Here is a 22,395-nt window from a genome sequence, read left to right as displayed (position 1 = left end):
CACTGACATAGATCTTGACAGACAGTTAAGACTACTATATAAAAGCATTAGCAATGCCAATCGATCTTGTTTGTATGTAAAGGTAAATGAGACCAAATGGCATTGCCAAAGTGCAATGGGGAATGGGGCTAAGCCTATGGAATGCCAGTTTTGTTTCTCAGTGGCTCTATTTAATCTTATTTACCCCAAAAAATATAGTCATTATAACAACCAACCACATAAACACATGAAGTCCGAGTCATAAAAAAGTTGCAAATTTAAGTGAGTAGAAATAAGTCTATCCTAACATTTGATTTTGAATTTCATGTGAATGGTAACTTTTGTTTGCAGACATAAATCCTGGAAATACATTTCTCTCACAGATTTCAGGGAGTACATTTAGAAACTCGAAACCTATGTCAAGAGGAATTGAGACTTCAGAAGATATGCCTGTTTGAGTTAGGTGGAAAACTGCATTTGCACTGTACTATTTTCTGATTTTTTTCAATTTGGAAAATAGCATTCTTAGAGTAAAAATCACTTCCACTAACACGCCATAAAACTTGTGGGTGACTGCCTCCCCATTTTCACCCTGCAGATAAATATTTAAACTGCCTGCAAACACCAAGATTCCTCCTAACTTTAAGCAGGCGTACAAGCCATATAACAAAAAACAAATACAAAAATAAAAACAGAGTGAAAAAATCTCATTATGGAACATAAGACACAAAAAAACAGGCACCACCACCACACACTGGAAAACAGAACTTCAAAGCCCTCTTAAAACAATGAATCTATCAATTAAACAAATGGCAGAGAGTAAGTTATGCCTGAACATGGCATTTGCCACCTCGAGCCATAGTGGAATACAATGATTGTGCTACTAATATGCTATATTGACAATGGTGATGTACCTAGTGTCTACACTAGTTTTTCCAAAAGAAAATAAAAACATTTCAACTACTGTAGCTGAATCTCTAAGGGCCAGTTGTATGCACATTGTATTAGCTGAAAGTGGTCAATAATTTGCACACTGACTTTTAGTGATAATAGGTCAATTCATAGAATACAGAATTGTAGTAGGTCGCAATTGAACTACCTAATGTATATTAATAATGTAGGTCACAAACTATGTCCCACTATAATTTGCTGCCATCACAAGGATGGTGCCTTGCCGATGACTGTGTCTGCCTTTCAATAAAGCAGTCTTTTTTTTATTAAATTGAACCCCATTTTCCTTCCAGGAAAACCAAATGCAATTAAAAAAAATGAAAACACTTTTACAAACTTTTTTTGAGACTAGGCAGTGGCCCTTCCTAAAAAATATTTTTGTCAACAGTCACAAAGGGGATGGGGTCCTTTGGGGACCCTTTGCCTTTTGTGAATGTGTTACCGCTTTGGTCATGTCAATAAAATAATAATATTTTGAGAATATATTTTGCTCGTAAAACAACATTAATATATCCCATTGAGAATCACTATTTGGAAGGGATGCCCTAAACACACTCCTTATAAATACTGATTGGTATGTACTTGCAAACCCAAATTGCGGTTCAGTGACATGTTAAGTTTTCTACATCATAGAAGATCATTTTGCAGAATTAAAGGCTACGATTTGGGGAATCAGAGCCTTTGAGACCGCAAACTCCCTTCGTACATCTGACCACAAAAGTCTTAACTCTGGACCCCAGTCTGCTCACAATCATACAGACAAAAGTCTTAATAATTTTAAAATGGAGTTGCTTTCTATGTCAAAGCCTTCTCCATCAAGTCTTCATAGATCTGATTCAGCAACAACAGAGGCTTAAAACCTAAGTACTTTGAAATGCTTAAGAGTGGCATTCCACTCTAAAACTTTTCAAATATCAAGGTGCCAAACCATTTGGAGGCACTTTGATCATTTTGCCATCCATCAACACTCATGAAGATGAGACACTATAGTAAATACATTGTTAAACAATAAAAGGAGAGTTGGAGACCATGGATTCTACTAGCATGAATCACCATCAAAACAGTGAATTGCTGATGCTTGCCTGTATCTGTTATAAATGTCTATCCTCTTAATCTCTTCATATCACCTTCCTGTAACGCAAACTATATCAAGGACCTGATTCATACTTTTTTAGTGCCGCATTTGTGTCATTTTTTGACACAAAAGTCGTGCAAACTTACAAAATTCTAATATATTTTGCACGTTTGCGCCGCTTTTGTGTCAAAAAATGACACAAATGTGGTGCTAAAAAAGTATAAATCAGGCCCCAAATGTCGCAATATCAGTGATGTGTTGTAATTCAAACATTTTACTCTTACAACCTCTTAGTAGGTATTTATTTAACAGTCTGCCAATGATGTGGCGTTTTCTCTTCATGGCCCATTCCTTTCATTCAAGGCTACAGCTCTTTCTGAAAAATCATAGATTGACCCAAAACTATTCTTTTTATGTCTCCTTGCTGTTGCACTAATGAAGACGACCTGTTCAAGGTCTATCCCATCTAAACTGTAATTCCACATCCCCATTATTTAAATGAAAAGTGCAATATGTATGTAGGATTTTATAGAACAAATTTGTGGTATTTTCATAAAAAGTCGACTTTATTTATGGTAGGTCTCTGAAGTTCTCCATTTTGTTTTTTCAAAACTCCAGTCCATAATATGCAATGTAATGTGAAATCTGTTAGTATGAATCATGGCAGTCATGGGAATTCTGCCCAAATGTTAGTAGTGTAAGAGACAGTAAGTGACACAATCTGCACATACAAAATTGCATTAGCCAAACACAGACTATTCAAATAAGGGTAAGATGCATGATTGATGTGAAGCCTACAAAATGTTTTCCAAAAAGTAGGAAAATGATTTTCTTCAGTAGTTCTGATCATAAAAACAATAATTTGTGTACACACATATATAAACATATACATATACATACTATCTCACACACACATGCACAAGAACAGCCAAGTAAATGATAACTCACACAGAAAATGCAATGCTTAAAAAATGCAGTCTGCACATTGGCACAAGAGTAAATTTACAAAGGCACCTTATGTTCTAATGAAATTTTCTTTTGCAAAAGTGTAGACTAGTGTAGGGTTGAAAAGCCTCCGCTGTGAAGTAGCCTCTCTGATGCAATACTGCATGGCTTACACATTATTTTTAATATAGCATTACATGACATAGCATCTGAACAATGGGTTTTATTCAGAGATTTTCAGTACAATCCTACTATCTCTAATGAGAGGAGTATCACAGTTTTGCTACCCTCACTATCCTTGGAAAATTGGAATGTCCATAGATAATGTGCATTGTTTTAATTGATTTTCACAATCAGAAAAGTTACTTTTCTGCATTGTAGACTAAAACTTTAAAAGTAACTAATGCACTGTTAATAAAAAGCCTTTTAATGAGAAAATATGTTTTCATGTATTCTGTTCTGTGTTTTAGAATACAGGTCTGATTAATGCCAAAAAGAAGTTGGAAAGTGATATTACCCACCTACATTCTGAAGTGGAAGAAAGTATCCATGAAGTTAAAAATGCAGAAGAAAAAGCAAAAAAAGCCATCACCGATGTATGTTTCAGCTAAATGTTTACATTCTTGTATTTACCGTAACTAAAAGATCAAATTTTTCTATTTCTTACTCTGTGTTCTCTTCCATTGAATACCCCTTTCCTTCCTATACTTAGGCAGCCATGATGGCTGAGGAGCTTAAGAAGGAACAAGACCAAAGTGCCCACCTGGAAAGGATGAAGAAGAACCTTGAACAGACAGTAAAGGACCTTCAGCACCAACTGGAGGACGCTGAGCAGGTTGCAATGAAGAGTGGCAAGAAGCAGCTTCAGAAACTGGAAAGCAGGGTAAGAAAATAATCTACATTGGTAAAGATTTGTCAACATATCTTTAACCGAGTAACTGAATAAAAAGATTACAACTATTTTCACCACCAACAAGTTTATGTTACTTTTTAGTTCTGTGTTAAAGAGCACAGTTATCCAACCAGAATTATTATTGCCCTTTTCAATCACTGTTTTTAGGAACAGCCTCTTGCAGCTCACAATGAGCATTTTATTTCTCTTCATTACGTGCATTGTTCTCAGAAGCGGGGACTACTTGTTTCATTGTTGAAGTCATCTTCACACAAACAAGGGAAAAGCAAATAGCTCTTGGCTCTGAAAGACTGAACTATTTGCTTTATTAATGTTTGTTTACAATGCTATACCATAAGCATTCTCAAAAGGCAAGCACATGCATGGCCAACAAGCTTGATGATGGCTTTTTATTTCCCAGTGAGGTGCACACATGCTTTATGAGTAAGGCTTTCTGTATTCTGTTTTCAATGATTTTTACCATAAATACAGACAGAAAGCCATTTATTTTCTAATCTGTATTTATTTTTAATATGGGGATAAAAATAGAATTGGGGTTGTGTTTGAGTGATTCTATGTGCTGTCAGTCATGACTGCCTGGAAAATAACTGTGCAGATTCAAAGGTAGGGGGATAAATAACTAAATGAATTTTAGCGAGAGGTTTAAACAGCAGTAGTTATGCACAAGGGTAATACTAAAATTGGCAGATTTTCATGTAAGCGCATTGATTCATCATTTGTGGGTGTTCATATCATTGAAACTTGTCAGGCATTTGAGTATGACTGCCCATTTATTGGTTGAATAAATGCGGAAATATACTAGCTTCAGATTCATTTTTTTACAAAACTCAAAATAAATATAGATATATACATATAAAGTTAGTAAAAAAAATAATATATATAAATAAAAATGGATATGTAAAAATAAATGCCTCCACGTCGGAAGCCCTAGTTAAGAGGCACACAAATGTGGGCATGTGTGTGCATGTATTTAAGTGCAAGGTAACCTTTTTTTTGTTTTAATTTACCATTCTAATATGGTGGACAGCCAAGTTAGAACTGGAAATCAAATTGTTAAAAAAGGGAAACTTGGATGTGATGCACAAATAAAGAAAACACGTGTGCTGGCAGCACTTTGCAGCTGCCCCCATGTAAAATACATAAGAAAGAAACAAAAACACAAGGAGCAGGGTGAGAAGTAGTAACATGAGTGAGGTGGGGTGCACCAGGTAGCAGGATAGGTGAATGAACAGAGAGTACCGTGTTGGCTCTCATTGTACCAATGAGCCTGCTGGATGCAAGCAGCAGCACCACCGGGTTGTGGGGAACTGAGTCCAATTCCTCACTGTGTGACAACTGTCAGACTAACCCTTTCGGCCAGTTAACAGTACCTCACCAGCGCCTGAAAGTGGTGGTGATTTGTGGTAGCCATGGCTGATTTCTCAGGGGAAATCATGACGCAACAGATCTCATCCTTTTCTCTCAGTTACAGTCGTCTCACACATGCAAAGACAAACAGAATTGGGAATTGGTTCAATATATTTTATTGAATCAACTGTGTTTTAGATACAATGGCATGTACTGCAATGATTAGGATAATAAAACATAATAATAGCAATGCAGTGACAAAGAAAATGAAATATATCAAAAGTCTCACCATAGTGTCAGAATGCTAAGTGTTGGAATTCCTACCTACGCCACTGAAATTCTACTAGATCACAACAGTGTTAGCACTAATCTGCCCTTCAGGATCCCTACAAAGACACCATCCTCTATACCTGGATTTGGTAGTAGCAAAGAGGGCTGCTAGTTTACTGAGAGACCTCTCCGAGGTAGGCAGAAAAAACATCAAGTCTCAGCAGACAGCTGAAATGAAGCAATAGTATGCAGTGGAATTTTTCTTTCTGGAACTCTTCTTCTAACATATAGGGGGCAGAGAGATGCTTTATAATAAAACAGGTGTTCCACTTTGTACTGACAACAATATCGGGTACAGTCTTGAGCAAAACACAGAGCAGGAATGTCAGACTAAAAAGAATGAAAAAAGTTTCTGGCCTAAAAGTGATAAGATAAAGGAAAAAAAAACATCACTACAGAACGAAGCTTCTGCTCAGAAAAATAAAACAAAATAAAAATGAATTGTCACTTGGCTAAAGGCGCAAGTTGTTTGACTACGGCCCATAAAAGCTTATTAAAATACCTTCATGACAGGAATACACAGGGGAAGATAAGCAGCCTTCATAAAACATGTTTAAAAAATTTGCATAGGGAGAACAGGGTGAAAAGAGGCATAGCAGCAGGATGAGAAGCATGGGGAGCTGAGGGTGAAGAGACTGCACAGATCAGAAAGAAGATGAAAAATGGAAGGAAAGAACAAGTAAACACTTGCATTTCCATGGAGTGCCTAAAACAAAATAAAAAAGAGTTCCTTCAAATGTAAAGTGGAAGGATACAACTCATCAGTCAGAACAGCTATGCAAGCATAGGGAGCAAAGCCACTGCATAAAGTATAGACAACTCAGAAAAACAAAAGGGCCATCCATTCATGAGCAAGTGGGGGTGTGATCCAAAACCTACTCTAAGGACAGATTATGTACTAGACATAGAGTGACCAGAATTTTAAAGCCAAAAACTGGGGCATTTCACAACAATAGAAGAAGGACTACAGTTTTATTTCAACCAAGTACACAGGATGACAGCGCTCATCAGCATAGAATTGAGAGGCATTAACAGCATAAATAAAATGCAATTTTTAAAGACATTATAATACCTGTTAAATCATTTGCTTTCTGATAACACCTGCTAAGTATCTCTTTCATGGAAAATGAAAAAAACACCTCCCACCATTTTCAGGCGATCCTTTTTAAAAATAGGGACATGAGCTGAATTTCCAGAAATCTGCTGGGACAGCTGGTGAGAAACCGGGACTGTCCCGGCAAATCCGTGATGCCTGGTCACCCTAACTAGAAACAATGGCCTGTCTGCAGATAGCTGAGGCTGTGTGTAGCCAAGACTGAAAATGGCTTCTCCCACTAAAAGCAACACATTATTCATGATAAACAAATTCTTATTTATTTTATAATGTTAATAAATATGTAAACATTTTGCAGTTTGTTTTTAATTATGCTTGTGTGCAAAACAATGCTACAGCCAAAATGCAAAATAAATATATATTTTTTTTAAATAGTACTTGCAAGGATTTATTAAATTTACACAAATTTGTAGCTCATACTTCAGGTAAGTACTTTTATCATATGAATTGTACTGGCTTCACTAGAAAAAAACAATTTTCTAAGATGGCTTAGATCTTTCTTGTTGTCACTCTGTCACTCTCTGCCATTGGATGTCATCTGCTGCCACTGAATAACAAGAAATCATTTGCAACATTGTAATTATTACAGCCCACTAGAGGCACCATCCTTTTATTAATGAGAGGCCCGAGTAGGTAGAGTGTCATTAGCCTATCCCTTCTTCTAGTCTCTCTCCTCTTTTGTGGCAAAATAGTCTGGCAGCCCCTGGGTGTGGTAGCACTTTCACATAACTTTACAATGTACCAGGTCTAGGATGACCATCAATTGTCTCATGGCAGCTAGATATCTTTTTAGTCCTATCTTGGTGTGCTGCTGAGCCACAGCAGTGACATTACACAATGGATAATGATGGTGCTCCAAAGACAGTTACTGCTTAAACTATAGATATTTACCTTTCAATCATGGGACAATGTTATACAAGCTATGTTTCTGGTTTGCTTGTCTGTAGCTATATGGTATTTCTGTAGTTCAAATCTAGCTAAGATGCAGCAGAGAGCTGTATAGGCTGTACTGGAGAAATACTCCACCACCGTTGTCTTCTCGGTATGAGCTTTTGGGTGCAACCCCAAGCTGCATTTAGATCTGGAACGGTACTATAGGGTGATAAGATATAGCTGCTACTTGCAATATGCCAGAATAGCTGGCACTCGAAACAGTCTACTTGTGGGGAGGAGGAGTTAAATTTAGCCATTCAAAAATTCTACATCCCCACTGATTGCATGCTGCATATAAAAAAGACTAAGCATACAGTGTTTCATGTAAATCCATTGCACTGTTACATTCTACCTTTCCCACCTCCCCCCTAGCGCCTTAAGACCCTAACCGGTGAGTAGCTGCACTTTACAAACACTGATTGATTGGTGTAAATCAGTCCAGGCAAACCAATATGTCTGCCTTTAAAGTGCAAAATGAATGTACACAGTATGCCTGTCTTTCCATGTGTGAGCACATCAAAGCCAGCTCTACTGAGTTGACTTTGCCAATGTTTATTAACAAATCTTAATTGTAATGTCTGGCTTGTCCACATTGGGGAACATCTTTGGCCACAGGTCATTTGTACTGTGGCATTTCATAATTATTTTTTGTTTGCCGCATGGGAATTAATATGTAGGTGCCCCTTCTGCTACATCTCTGCAAAAACTTGGCTTTTACTTACATTTCCCTACACTATCTGCACAGTTTAGGTTTGTTCTTGTTAGACCCAAGTTTGACAGAGCAGATAACGCATGGGAAATAATTTGTAAATGTTTATGAATATGCTCACAGACACTTCCTTAGTATATCTATAGGTTTCATTTACATCTGTGGAAATCTGTGACACTTGGTGAATGGTTTACAGTTGGTGAATTGCCTGTACACGAAAATTCTGCAGACTTTGGGGTTCAATATGAACTTGGCGGGTTACCCCGCGGACAGCCGCGCTGACGGTCGACGGAAGACGGCCAGCGCAGCGTAGCCCCCGCCGGCCTTATAATTATGTTCTTCAGGGCCGGCGGGCAGAAACAATGTTTCCGCCCGCCGGCCCAGTGGGAAACAGGGCCTTTACATTTATGCCGGCTCCAAACAGAGTTGGCGCCAATGTGCAGAAGCACCCATCGTGCATTTTACTGCCCGTAATTCGGGCAGTGAAATGTATAACGGGGCAGTGCATGGGGGCCTTGAGTCACCCATTCCACCAGCCTTTCACTGGCTGTGTAAACCACCAGGAAAAGGCAGGCGGAATGGGACTCATAATCTGCAGGGCAACGCTGTTGATTCTGAAACGCTGCTACCGCCGGGCTGCCTTCCATGGACCACCAGCTTCATAATGAGGGCCTTTGATTTTGTGACTCACAATTGAGCATTCATAACAGAAAAACAACTATTTTTTGTGCATAATTTAGTCTTACTAGAAATTAGGCTGCCATTTAATTGCAGTGTTGCACAATGCTGCAGGTGTAAGGACCTTTCCCCACATAGGTAGGTTTGTCATGGTGACTGGTCCCTAGTTGCCACAGCAGGCTTTTTGTATATGCTTGGCCCCTGTGAGCTTTTCATGGGTGTCAGAGTAAAGTGCAAGAAGGAAAGAGGGTGTATTTGTAGGGTAAGTGAGGTAGAGCCTAGAATGAATCATGCAAAGCCAGACGATGATTCTATAAAAGTCTGCTGGTATGAGATCATGTATGTATGGGAATATTCTGAAAGATGTGTCTGTTGGGAGTTGCAGAGGAGTCATGTCTCATGAAGTGATGCTCTGACTCTGCATATCTCATTCGGAGGTAGTATGATGATTTTTCCTCCTCTGGAGACCTTGCAGAGGGATGACTACCCATGGAGTTGGGTCAGAATTCTCATATATCCACTGACTGGATGGGCAAGCACTATTCTGGTTCAAGTCACCACTGACAGATACATTCTAAAGGTTACCCAAGGTCCATCTCTTCAGCATACAGGAGTCCTCTGGATATGGTATAAAGCTGAAGAAATCCACATTCCTTGGGCTTCTATCCATAGAATAAGTGGACAATGTATAGTGGGTCATCCTGACCATAACTCACCCTTACTGGTGGTAATTGGTCAGTTTGGGATCTGCCTCTGCATTCTGATCTTTTCAGAGTCAACTCATTCCTGCTGACAAGCTTGAATACACAGTCTCTACAGAGGGATTTCTGGGAAACCCAAATATTGGTTTGACTCATGGAGTGAGTAGCTTTGAAAGACTCGGGGCATCATTATGAGTTTGGCGGGCGGCAGAGGCCGCCCACCAAACTCTTTGGGCCAGAAGACTGCCACTCCGGTTTTCCGCCCACTGGCCCTATTATGAGTTTCCAGCTGGGTCAGCAGGAGACTCACCACAACATTGACACCGGCTTGAAATCGAGCCAGCAGCAATGTTGCGGTGCGTCGGGTGCAACAGCACCTCGCCTGCTTTTCACTGCCTGTAATTCAGGCAGTGGAAAACGCACAACGGGGCTGTCCATGGGGCCCCCGCCACCCTATCTCCACCAGCCTTTGCATGGTGGTGGAACCACCATGCAAAAGCTGGCAGACACTGGGGTCGTAATTCCCAGGGCAGTGCTGCTACCAGCACTGCCCTGGCGGATTAAGACTGCCAGCACCGCCACGCCATCGGCTGCCCTAAAAGTCGGGGTGCTGGCGGTCTGACCGTGGCACTTTCTCCACTTTCTCCAGGAGGTCAGACCGCCACTTTGGCAGTGGCCCAACCACCATCGCAAGTGTGGCGGTCCGACCTAACTTGTTAGTTACTATTACTAAGGAAGGTGAGTGAGATCCCCTCTAACTCATAGGGAAGCTTAAGGAACCCTTTATAATACACTGGTAGGGTAGCATTGGCCCATGCTCATGTAATTTGAGTGAATTATAGATCCTTTTCATTCTGTTCCACAAAGCCATTAGCAATTAAACTTAGAATGAAAGTGAACTAAGTGATACTTTAAAAAAAAATCCTAACTTCACTTCTATTGATTAGATTGTTGCCATTTTAGTGTCATTTATAGTCTGTTATTCTAAATTTAATTTTTTTGGTGGGGTGCTTTTGCTTTATTACTGTTTGAGTGTTGCATAAATACTTTACACACTGCCTCGAAGTTACGCCTAACTCCTTCTTTGCCAAGCTACCAGAGCGTAAAGCATATGTTTATTTTGTGACTTTTATAGTTCAAACTGACAAGGACTGTGTTTATTACTTAAGTGGGTTTGTCACCCCTCTCAACTAATAACCCAATTTCTTACATCAGGGAAGAGTGGCCCTTGGAGCTGTTTCTACCATTTCTAAGTCATCTTGGAGATAGAGGTTTAATCCAAAGAGCCTGGGGTGCATTGACCTTTATTGTTAGACCCTCTGAGGTTGTCAGACAACTGTATTAATGTATAAAGAAGACTGGCACTGGACTGTTCCATTTTTTATTGTTGACATGTAACAGTAAAAGTTAAAACTGCTCCATATTTCTAAAGTCAAATGCAGGGCATATGTCATAGTATCATCTTAAAATGTCTAAAGAGTTCATCTTTTGCATGTCATTAGTATGGTGGTATCCTAGCAAAGCCAATAGGCCTGCCTTTTTGTAAACACACCCCATATCCTATGATACATGCAGAGGTGGGATATTATGTTTTAGTGGTTAAAGTTTGCTGGTAGGCAGACCTTTAAAAGTGCTTCCTGTGCATAGGGTCCAGGGTTAAACTTAAGGGGTTACCTGTGTGATCTTTCTTGAGTACGCATCCCCGCAGGTTGTAAGACCCTTTAGATATACCCATAATTCTGTCTATATTTTTTAATTAGTGTGTAGTATTTAGTTTTTTGTGTAACAAAAAAGTGATTTTCCTAACTATAAGAAAACGCATTAATTGAGCAGCCCGCAGCGCCTCCCCTGACAAAGCCTTGGGCTGCTCTACCTTTCTACCCTTAAAGGCAGGTGCTGGAATGGGGCACTTGGATCCTAATTTGGGGGACTGCAGTATGTGGGGCCTAGTACTTACATCTGACTGCCCTGGGAACCTCCGACCTGGGTTTCCCATATTCACCAAACACTTAGATATCAGACTGGTAGCTTGCAGTTGTGAACCTAATTTTTGGATGGTCACTAAACTCTTGGATACTGTGATAGTGATAATGACAGTTCCTTACTTCAGTCACCAAGAGTTCTAAAAGCCCTTTTCAGAGCGGTCACAGTTTCATCTTAACCACACTTCTACTTCTTTAATGCTAATACGTCTCAGAGCAATGCTAACATATAAGTACAGGAATTCTGTTAGGTGTCAAATAATAAGGTTAGGTGGATATTCCTTCACTGTACTGGCTCCCTCGTTACCCAACAGTGCTTCTGTTGTTTAGTTTTTAGGAACACCAAGAGACCCAAAAAAGTAAACAGCACTTTATAAGACATATCCAACATACCAAAACATAAGAAAGTGGAACTAATTGATTAAACACAACAATACACAAATAAAGTGATGAGCTATTATTTGCAAACTCACGTCCTTTTCTTTAAGTCCAGTATTAAAGAAGCCAAATTACATAAAATGGTATTAATTATCTTTTCTGTGATATAAAATAAATGACTGGATGATTAGTCTGTAGGGATCCATCACTACATGTTTAGGATTCATATATGTTGGTTTTAGCAACTATACTACATAATGTATTATTTGATCATAGAATGGAAGCAAATGATTCAGGTATGGTATGCTCTGTTCTTAAATTTTCTTTATTTTTAGATTCATGAACTTCAAAATGAGCTGGAAGCTGAGCAAAAACAAAGCAGTGATGCCATGAAAGGATTCCGCAAATTTGAAAAAAGAGTTAAAGAGCTCACATACCAGGTACAGTAGTATTTCAATGATATCCACCTAAAAAGTGGTTCAATAACTAATTTATTCTGGTCAAATTAAAGTACATCAGCTTCCATGGATGTAAAGGATTTGAAAATAGTTCAATTATTATCACAAAAATGTTGATTGTACAAAAAATAATTTTACTACAGAACGGGCTTAGGAGCAATGAACAGCTATAATTTCTCAATGCCCCGAAATACAGAATGTTTGAAGTTTAAAATGTGACATTAGATGCATTTAGGTGCATACTTATATGTATCTACCCTATAAGGAGAAGTCTAGTAATAGAATTTGGTAAGTGAAATCTTCATATAACAATGTTAAAACAATAGTATAATTTGCGTATATTTTAGTAAAATTGTAATCTGCAAATATAACATTGAGTATTGTTTCCTTCTTTAGTCAGAAGAAGATAAAAAACATATTTTGATGCTTCAAGATCTGGCTGATAAACTACAACTAAAGGTGAAAGCGTACAAGAGACAGGCAGAAGAGTCTGTAAGTACATCAGATACATATCTTCCAGTATATATACATAATACATCCAACCCCAATGTAAGGTATTTCTGCAAGAGACAGGGGCCAACAACGCAGGTCACTGCAACATCTGCCTAAAAGAAATCCAAGGAAAGTTTTCAGCTACTTCTATATCAATTCAAATAGGCATGCTGACTTGCAAGGCTCACCTTTATACCCCATTTAAGTACATTTAACAAAGGTTTTAATCAACTAAGCCACAATGCACCAACCTAGAGAAAATGTGTTGAAAGCCAAATGACACAATATGCTGCTTCTAGCCTTTCCAATAATTTTTTCTGTTACAGAAGAAAACATAAGGGCTCTTCTGTAATATGCAATGCACACAGAACAAGAAGTCCTCAGTAGGGCCCCGCGAGTGTTCCTTCAGTTGTATTAAGGTGTGTCCTTTGGAAGTATGGCAATCCCATTCACCCTGGCGTAAATTCCTATCATACTGGAATATGCATAGATATGAATGGTCTTTATTGTTCAGGGTTTTGAGATTCTACAATGAAGCACATTTACTATGAGTGAGATGTTAGCCCTAGATGTATGTCAAGTCTATTCAATTTAATTACAAGAAAATTTAGAGGGTAAATTTAGTACAATGTTGATAAATTAACTATAGGTTGGATATGCTTACATATATTCATTACCCGTGGACAGAAATTATACCTTTGATTTTGAGGTGAAGCAAGTACTCATGCCCCTATTTTGTGGGCACAATCCTAGAAACACACATCCACAGTACCCATGCCCCAGTGGTACAGTTGAGTACTCAAAGCATTATTAAAAATTATCACAACAATCATCACATGTAAAAGAAACATAAATTATCATCGAAGGATTATTGAGGATTGCAAAACACTAAGGTGTTTGGAATGTTTAAGTACTAATTTCCTGATGGGACAGAATACATGACTTTTCAACTATCAAATATCTACAGCTGTTAGATAAGGAAAATGCCAATGAAGACAACACAGACTAGCAAAAAGTGTCATCAAATGGTGACTGGAGTATGATTATTTATTGTACCATAGATAGTGGACAAAAAGAAAGTCCCTTTTCAACAAAATTGGCATTTCTATTAATTGTTTTTCAAAATATGGAGGAACAAGTTTAAACATTTCAAAGGACGTACAATTCAAAATTAACAATAAAAAATACCCAAATTAAAAACTGACAAATTGTGGGAATGCTGCCTTTGTATACAAAGATGGTTCAAACAAATATTGCTTGTCACAAATGAATGGCAAGAATGTTATCATTGTTAAATAAAGTATCCTGGTAAAACTAAGAACATCAAATTAATAGCTTAGTGGAAGTCTGTGTTGAGATGGTATTACTGAAGTTAAGTGTAATCCATTTATTATGTGTAAAATATCCAATCTGACCTGCCATATACTTTATCTTTAGTCATACAAGATAAAGTTAGTGGGAGCTATAGAACTAGTTACACAATTTCTAATCATTATTATACATAAAATATTAAAATTCCATTACATGGATCACAACCTCTCCATGATTAGATGTTCACAGAGTGGGCAACACACTGATTTGGAAGCTCTAGAAGAATGAGAAACTAATCTCTAACACAATATTTAATGGGAATGGATCATTAACCATATGTTGTCAAAGCATCAGCAGGCAATTAATGATTCTTAGGGCTTGCATTGTATTATTGGATCCCATTGTATCCCATTAATCTATAGCAAAATAGGGGACGATGGATTGCTGTTTTATTTTTCCATTTAGATCAAAATACCTAGTGAACAGCCACCTATTAATAAGCTGACTCAAATCTGTTTGCTGCTCTGCTTCTAACAACCTTATTAAGAGGTAAACATGCTGGTGTGCTGCTTAAATAATGTTATACTCTTCTCTTTCTTCAGAGGGCATACATATCAGATATTAGGTGTGTACAAATGATGGCACTTTAAAGATATGTGAGAATAGCCTTCCAACCCCACAAAATGAGAAAAACAAAAGAGAGTACACTCATTCTTCGGTCCAATGTGAACATTTCAGTCTGAATCTTAGCAAATGTATTCATCAGGACTGAGTGGTGTGCATAAAAATATATCTTCTCCCTTACCTCCCTGTGGAGACATTTCGAAGCTAGATCTTGAATGGTGAGGATGCATTCGCTCTACCAATGGTACATCTCTCACTTGCCTTTTAAGTTCTTGCTGAGGGACTATGCACCTGGACAAATGCCTCTGTGGCATACACTTACTTTCTTCACATACCATGCTGGGTCTAGAATTTGAAGAGAAACAGGCAGAAACAATGCCACTCTAAAAAACATTCAAGTAAATAAGGAATCATCTAGGATTCCCAATGATATTATTGAGTGTAATTCTAACAGGACAAATTTCTGAATACCCATAATTATCTCAAACTTTTTTCCATCAGTACTTGCATTTATCTTAAATCGAAAGGATAAACTATATTGAATAGCAGCTGTAAACGAGGAGGAAATGTAAAACTTTATATAAAACCGTATAATGCAAATAAGAGTGTAAATTGCACTTTCAAGGGAAACATCACTTGAGCTAAATGCCAGAGCTGCTCTTCAATCCGTTGAAATTTGAAACAGTTCTAATGCCAAAGACTTAGGGCAATATGTACTAAAGCATTTTCCCATACACAAAGAATGGGTAAAATCCTTTGGTACATCTGGCCCTTACTGTTCTAATCTTTAGGAACCTCTTAAACTGACTTTGTAATGCAAGCCTAATTTTTTAACACAGTTTTTGATATGAAATATAAAGATTGCCCTTAAAGATGTTATTAGCTGATAATATTCTAATCTTCTACCTTTTTAACTGATCTGTTGTTTTTTTCCTAGCAACAAAATACTTCACCTTCTTTTGATAGGTTATTCATTAAATTAAAACTAACTATTTGTCAAGTTCAAAAACTCATCAATGTAATAATCTCTTTTAGGAACAACAAGCAAACATTCACTTCTCTAGACTTCGGAAGATGCAGCACGACTTGGATGAGGCTGAAGAACGCGCTGACATTGTAGATTCGCAACTTAACAAACTCAGAACAAAGACTCGTGATTTTAGCATAACGGTAACAAAAACATCTAACAGTTACTGTGATTGAGCGAAAAAAAATCTCAAATAAAGAATGTGAGTAATGTAGTTGCAATGTGGAGCCTCGTTACACCAATTGAGCTTGATAAGTAAGTAGTGAAACATATTGATTCAGATGCCAGATGCCTCCAGTGCAATTTGGCATTGTAGAAGGGATTTGGGGCCAGATGTATCAAAGCTTTTTACATTCGCAAACGGTGCGAACGGCCGTTTGCGAATGCAAAAATGCCTTTCAGTATGTATCAAAAGGCATTCGCTATGCAATTTTAAGGGAACAGTGATTCCTTAAAATTGCGACCCCATTTAGAGAATGGCAAATTGCGATTCACTAAATAAGAAATCGCAAATAAGGAATCCTTATTTGCGATTTCTTAAGCACAGGTATCAAGCTTTTCCTTAATGCGAATTGGGCATTAAGGAATCGCAATTACCACCAAATACAATTTGGTGGTAACCATGAGCAAATTTAAAAAATGCATAAAAATGCATTTTTAAAATTGACATGCAACTCACACATGCCCCTTTGGCATGTGTGCGCCTTATATTTCCTAAAATATTTTTTGGGGGTGCAGCAGAGGGGACCTTAGTCCCCCAGCACCCTGGGGTTTCCAGTTAGGAATTCGCAATTTGGGAAATGCAAAAAGTTCAGAAATATGGGCCTACAGGCCCATAGGTGCGAATGGGGTCGGAATCGCTATTTGAGATTCGGTAATAGCATTTGCCATTTTTAAGAAATCGCTACTACCGAATCGCAAATATGATACATACCATTTTGCGACTCTGAATTACCGATTTCTTTAAAATCGCTACTTGAGAATCGCAAAATGAATTCTTGATACATCTGGCCCTTGGAGCCTTCGTTAAAGTTAGCCCAGAGGGCGGAGTGGCAGAGGCCCACCTCCCACATTTTGAGTTGGCTCTTAATTGGAAGGGCCTTTGTTGCTAAAAGTGTAAGTAGTTCATCACAGTGACATGGCAGCCTGTCACCACAAAGCAAGAGTTTTACTTTGGAGAGTACAGTATCAATGTGAGGGACAGTGTTTTCCCAGTCCATTACAGCCATCTGTGTATGACAGTACCAAACAGGCTAAAACAGCTCACAATGCTTCCACTGATATAGCCTAAATAGGTTGGGTCATTTGACACGTCAGCCTTTTCCATGAAGTGTTTTTCTGATAGTGAATCTGGCTTTGTTTGAATCCACCATTGAAAACAGTGCATCCCCTACCACTATGTGAGATGGGTGTACTGAGTTGTTCTCTCAGACCGGGTATCCTGCTCATTTTGGTTGATGCCCAATTACCATCAACTTGTAAAGAAATTTGTGATTTCTGTAAATGAGGCATTATGTCATGCCCAGGGTCGCTTCCATTGTTGAAAAAAAAAAAAAAAAAGAAACTAGGCAACAGATCGTCCAGACTTTTTTTTTTAACCCCTAGTGGAACATTAGTGCCTAGATTCAACCAGGACACCCTTGAACCTGGCTTCATCAAAATGATGGATGACACTGCTACAGTGTTAGAACATGCCTGCCCTTGGAAACACATGCACACACTTATACACTTAGGGGGCATGTTTATGAGAGGGGTTGTGTCCCTCTTGCACCACGGAAGCCCAAAATGTGATTTATCAAGCCTTGCATGGCCCTGAGTTGCATGGCCTTGAGCTGCTTGATAAATGCAGAGTAAGGCAACACAGCACAAATCGCTTAGTTGTGTTACTCTGCGCCACGCACATCCATGGATTTTGACGCATTCCCAGATTTACCAAAAGTGGTAGACCTGGGAATGCTCCAAAATGCTACGCCTTCCCAGGTGAGGCAAAACGAGGATAAATATATTTGTTTCCCCTTGTTACTTCCTCTTTCGATGTGCGCTGCACCTTTCAGCACAGATAGTAAGAGGAAAATGCATCAGGGATTGTTTTTACGCTGGAAGGTGCACCTTCCTACACAAAAATAATCTTTCTTACAACGCAGGCACCCTTGCGCCTGCATTGGTGCTAGCAGTGCTTAATTTGTGCTTGTTGTTTCCGGTGCTGCGCACCAGCACTTATTTTTGAGGGTCGGGGCTTATTCTTCGGCCTCAAGCATTTGCTGCGAGCAAAAGACACGTATGGGAAAGACGGATGAAGGGAAAAATGAAAAAGCGCCACAAAGGGAGAAAGTAGAAAGCTACAAGAGTGAGCAGAAGGAGCAGGGAGTGGCTTTATATGGATTGAAGAGGCCCGAGATGGCTTCAGGATTTCGCCGCCTCAGTATTCAATGTTCACACATTTAATTGCAAGAGCCAGGTGTTTAAGAGGAGGGCTTTGGGCAGCGGCACCTTTTTATTTACAAACTAAGCACTAGGTGCTAGGCAGCCAGAACAGCACCAGTGCTGGGATAAAGGTAGGAATGTGCTGCATTCTTTTAAATACGGTCAATTCCTGCCCTTTAATTGTCACGCAGCAAGGTGACTTTCTGCCCTGCCTAACTTTATTATAAATATGTGGCTTATTGTATCTGCTCCCGAACACAGCACAGATTAACTAGATTAGCACAAACCCGACCTCTGCACCAGGCACAGCTTGTTTGACTGGCACTATGCGCAACGTCCCATCGAAGCAACATTATAGAAACCCATCTGTAGTCAGGAGCAGAATGCGGCTGAGTGAGTATCAAGGACAGTGGAAACTCACTCGTAATACATTACAGTCACATTCTGTCATATGAAGCCAATGAAATGAAGAACAATATATTATTCATAGCAAAATCAATACCATTTATATAAAATGTATATTTAATGCCATCACTATATATCAATCGAACTCATAGCACAATAATGGAATGGACAATATGGGGGTTGTAACGCAGAAAAACGACAATAGTCTCCATGTAGTTGGCGAAACCCATCGGTGACATTATCGACCTCAATGACATTTGGTAGTAACTAAAATTCCTCCAATTACTAGAGGAAATGCTAAATATGGAAACCCAACAGCTAATTTTCCTATATTATGCTTTCCGTTCGGTGGAGGAAATTCATTGAGTGGATTCTACTTCGTTTTTAGTATTTCCTCCACAAACTGGAGGACATTCAATGACCAGCGAATTTGTAATCCGGGCACTTGGACCGGAAAGTCTCATAATTGACCTGTAATCAGAGTTTATTAGGGGTCCGCTTATTAAACGGCACAGTAAGAAGAGGCACGTGCATGGCACAAACATTAAAATAAGAAAAAATAAACCTATTTTCATTTTTTTACAATGGCATCGGCATGGCAGTTTCACGAGGCTCATAATCAAAAGTGACTTGGAGTGGAGTTCACAGATGACTTACTTATGATTTCTTAACAGGGTAAAACTAAACGTGGTGATCTTTGTCAGTGTCTGCAGTACTTGGGCGTAAGTAAACACTGCAGAAAGCCAGAAAATAATAAAGAAGGCATAGAAACTCATGATGATGCGCTCATGAAAATATGCTGAATTTTGCTCATGTTGCATAAAAAAAAATCATGGGCGGCGTTTTGTGAATGCAGGAGATCGTGAATAAATTGTCTCATAAATCATCCACGTTATCTCATCTGAAATACATTTTTTTTTATCAACAGGGCAAGGAATGTGACAACTGATCAGAGAACAATAAACAGAGGAACTCCATAATTATATGTATCATGTTTTTAATTTTAATATGTACTGTTCAAAATAAACTTATATGCACTGTTTGAAATATTGTTTGGTATGTCGTCAGTATTATTCTTGTATTACCAAAATTTCACTGAAACGATTATGTTAAAGTACATTTTTAAGTGAAACACATTTTATATGTTATTTTTTATCTGTCAGCATTACACACTTTAACACGATCGTGGGGCCGATTAAGCTGCATAACAAATACATATTTTAAGTTAAATGTGCCAGGAGTTAATTCTTGAGCGAGTTAGGTAAAAAATGTGTCATGGTACCTGCCGCGCATTGACTAATCTATCATAGACCTAATCAACACATATACACATTTTTCAACATTGAAATGCTCCAATACGTCGTGAAAGTGCCATGTAGACTGAATGTGTGCCAATACTTTGCCTACATAATATATTTCCAAGATTTACTGGGACCACATCACAATAGAGTGAGGCAAGCATCCTTCCGGCATCACACAACCATCAAGTGGTCCACTAGCATCTCCAAAAATATAAAATCATCCTTAATAATCCACCTGTTCGAACAGTATAATAGGAAAAAAACACCATGAACTGTGCATACGTCATCAAAGATGGATTTCTAAAAAAGTTCGACAGGCTGGACAAAGTGCCAGCATTTGAACACTTTCAGCGGCAGGTTCTCAACATCAAGGACAACTGTGAAGAGGTCCCTCCGACCACGGTTTTCCTGCAATTGGTGGGATAATAAAAATAATGAACCGAATACAATAATGCTGGAATATATTACTAGTACTGTGGGTGGTATGATGATAATTCACAATGAGTCAGACAGATCCTCGGGCTGGATTAATGCCTGCAGCCATTTACACCACTTTCCTGCCTGATCTGACAGCCCCTCCACCTGACCTTGAATGAACTGTGCGTGGATGAGTGATATCTTATGTGGAAAAGAGGCCTTGTGTGCCCGTACTAAGCAATACGTTTCTCTCACCATACCGGTCGTTTGGATTTCATTATATAGCCTATTAGAAGAAGATGTGTTTAATTATCTACTCAAGTTGGGAAAATACATAAACACCTCTTCATAAAATAGCTGAGGAAACAACTAGAGATTAGATTGTTACTATGTTGTTTTAGAAATGGGGTCTCTAGTTGGCAGGCAGTTTACACCCTGTTCATGTAGGGACCCTCACTCTATTCAGGATAAGGGAGTCATACTACTGAAATAATCCCTGCCCACCCACCTAGCTTGGCACCAGCAGTCAGGCTGTTCTCAGAGGTAATGTGTTAAGTATTTGTACTCACACACAGTAACACAGTGAAAACACTACAAATGGACACCACACCAAGTTTAAAAAAAATAGTCAATATTTATCTAAGTAAAAGTGGTCCAAGACAACAAAAATCCAACATACACAAGCCAAGATATGAATTTTGAAAGATTAAATCCCAATAAAAACACTTAGAAACACAATAGCTCTAACTGGTGCAATCACAGCATTGTGACAGAGTCGTTCCCAACAGTCTGGTGCCACTTGTGAGGGAGGGCAGCACTGGTCACGGTGTTGCACAGACCCCAGGTACAGTACATAAGAAACAAGGCAGAGTCAAAGACGTGCCATGGAGTTGGGGAGGTGAGGCATCACTGGAACCGGTGCAGAATCTCTTCCATACTGCTACGCAGGGGGTGAAGCGTTGGTTCCTTACTACTACGCACAGGAGGTGAGGCATCGGTTCCTTATAGAGGCAGCTGAGGTGAGGCGATGTCAGTGGCAAGGTGTCGGTTCCTTACGATCCAGCAGGGTCGATGAGTCCAGCGGGTCAAGACGCAATAAGGCGACTTCGTAGTGTTGCGGTAACACCGGGGGGCCACAGACGCCATGGTGGAGTCGGGTGTCACGGACGTCAGAGACATGGCACTCGGGACTCATGTTGTTGCAGAACTTTAGAGGGCCTGGGGTGTTGGTCACTATCATCCTACTTCAGCAGGGACCACGGCTTTGGGTGCAGGGAGAGGTGCAGATTCGGGCAGGGGCGCCGGTTCTGGAGTCATCCAGAATCGATGTGCTTGTTTCTTCTTGTTTTATGACAGATTTCATTCCCAAGAGCCCAGGAACTGGAGTGGGCACATCTTGGCAAGTCAGGGTCCTAGGCAAAAGAACCCAAGGGCTGGCAGGTGAAGTTGTTGATGTCCCTGAGACTTCTTAACAGGAAGCAAGCTCAGTCCAAACCCTTGGAAGAAACTTCACAAGCAGGAAACACAGCAAAGTCCAGTTTTTGTCCTCTCCACAGCAAAAGCAGCAACTGCAGGCCAACACAGCAAAGCATACACAGCAGTACTCCTTTTCACAGCTCTTCAGCTCTCCTCCTTGGCAGAGTCTCCTCTTGATCCAGAAGTGTTCTAAACGTTTGGGGTTCTGGGTCCAATACTTGTACTCATTCCTGCCTCTGAAGTAGGCAAACTTTAAAGGAAAGTCTTTGTAGTGTACAAGATCCTGCCTTTCCTGCCCTGACCCCAGCCACACTGCAGGGGTTAGAGACTGCTTTGTGTAAGGACAGGGGCAATACTATTTAGGTGCAAGTGTCAGCTCCTCCCACCACTCTAGCCTAGGAAGACCCATCAGGATATGCAGGGCA

At 39.4% G+C, this 22,395-nt stretch overlaps 1 protein-coding gene across 1 annotated transcript in view; it reads left to right on the top strand.

The window, feature by feature from the left end:
• The window catches only part of LOC138246138 (myosin-4-like), a 167,083-nt gene extending 147,260 nt beyond the window's left edge, over positions 1–19,823 (top strand). Inside the window, exons 35-40 of the mRNA XM_069200409.1 lie at positions 3,421–3,546; positions 3,663–3,833; positions 12,371–12,475; positions 12,890–12,985; positions 15,956–16,090; positions 19,705–19,823. Coding sequence (XP_069056510.1) covers positions 3,421–3,546; positions 3,663–3,833; positions 12,371–12,475; positions 12,890–12,985; positions 15,956–16,090; positions 19,705–19,725 — 654 coding nt within the window. The 3' untranslated portion in view covers positions 19,726–19,823. The remainder of the gene's footprint in view (positions 1–3,420; positions 3,547–3,662; positions 3,834–12,370; positions 12,476–12,889; positions 12,986–15,955; positions 16,091–19,704) is intronic.
• Positions 19,824–22,395: the final 2,572 nt, after the last annotated feature.

This window comes from Pleurodeles waltl, chromosome 7 (genome assembly GCF_031143425.1).
Source record: "Pleurodeles waltl isolate 20211129_DDA chromosome 7, aPleWal1.hap1.20221129, whole genome shotgun sequence".
Taxonomy (NCBI): Eukaryota; Metazoa; Chordata; class Amphibia; order Caudata; family Salamandridae; genus Pleurodeles; species Pleurodeles waltl.
This window is presented reverse-complemented; position numbering and strand designations above follow the sequence as displayed.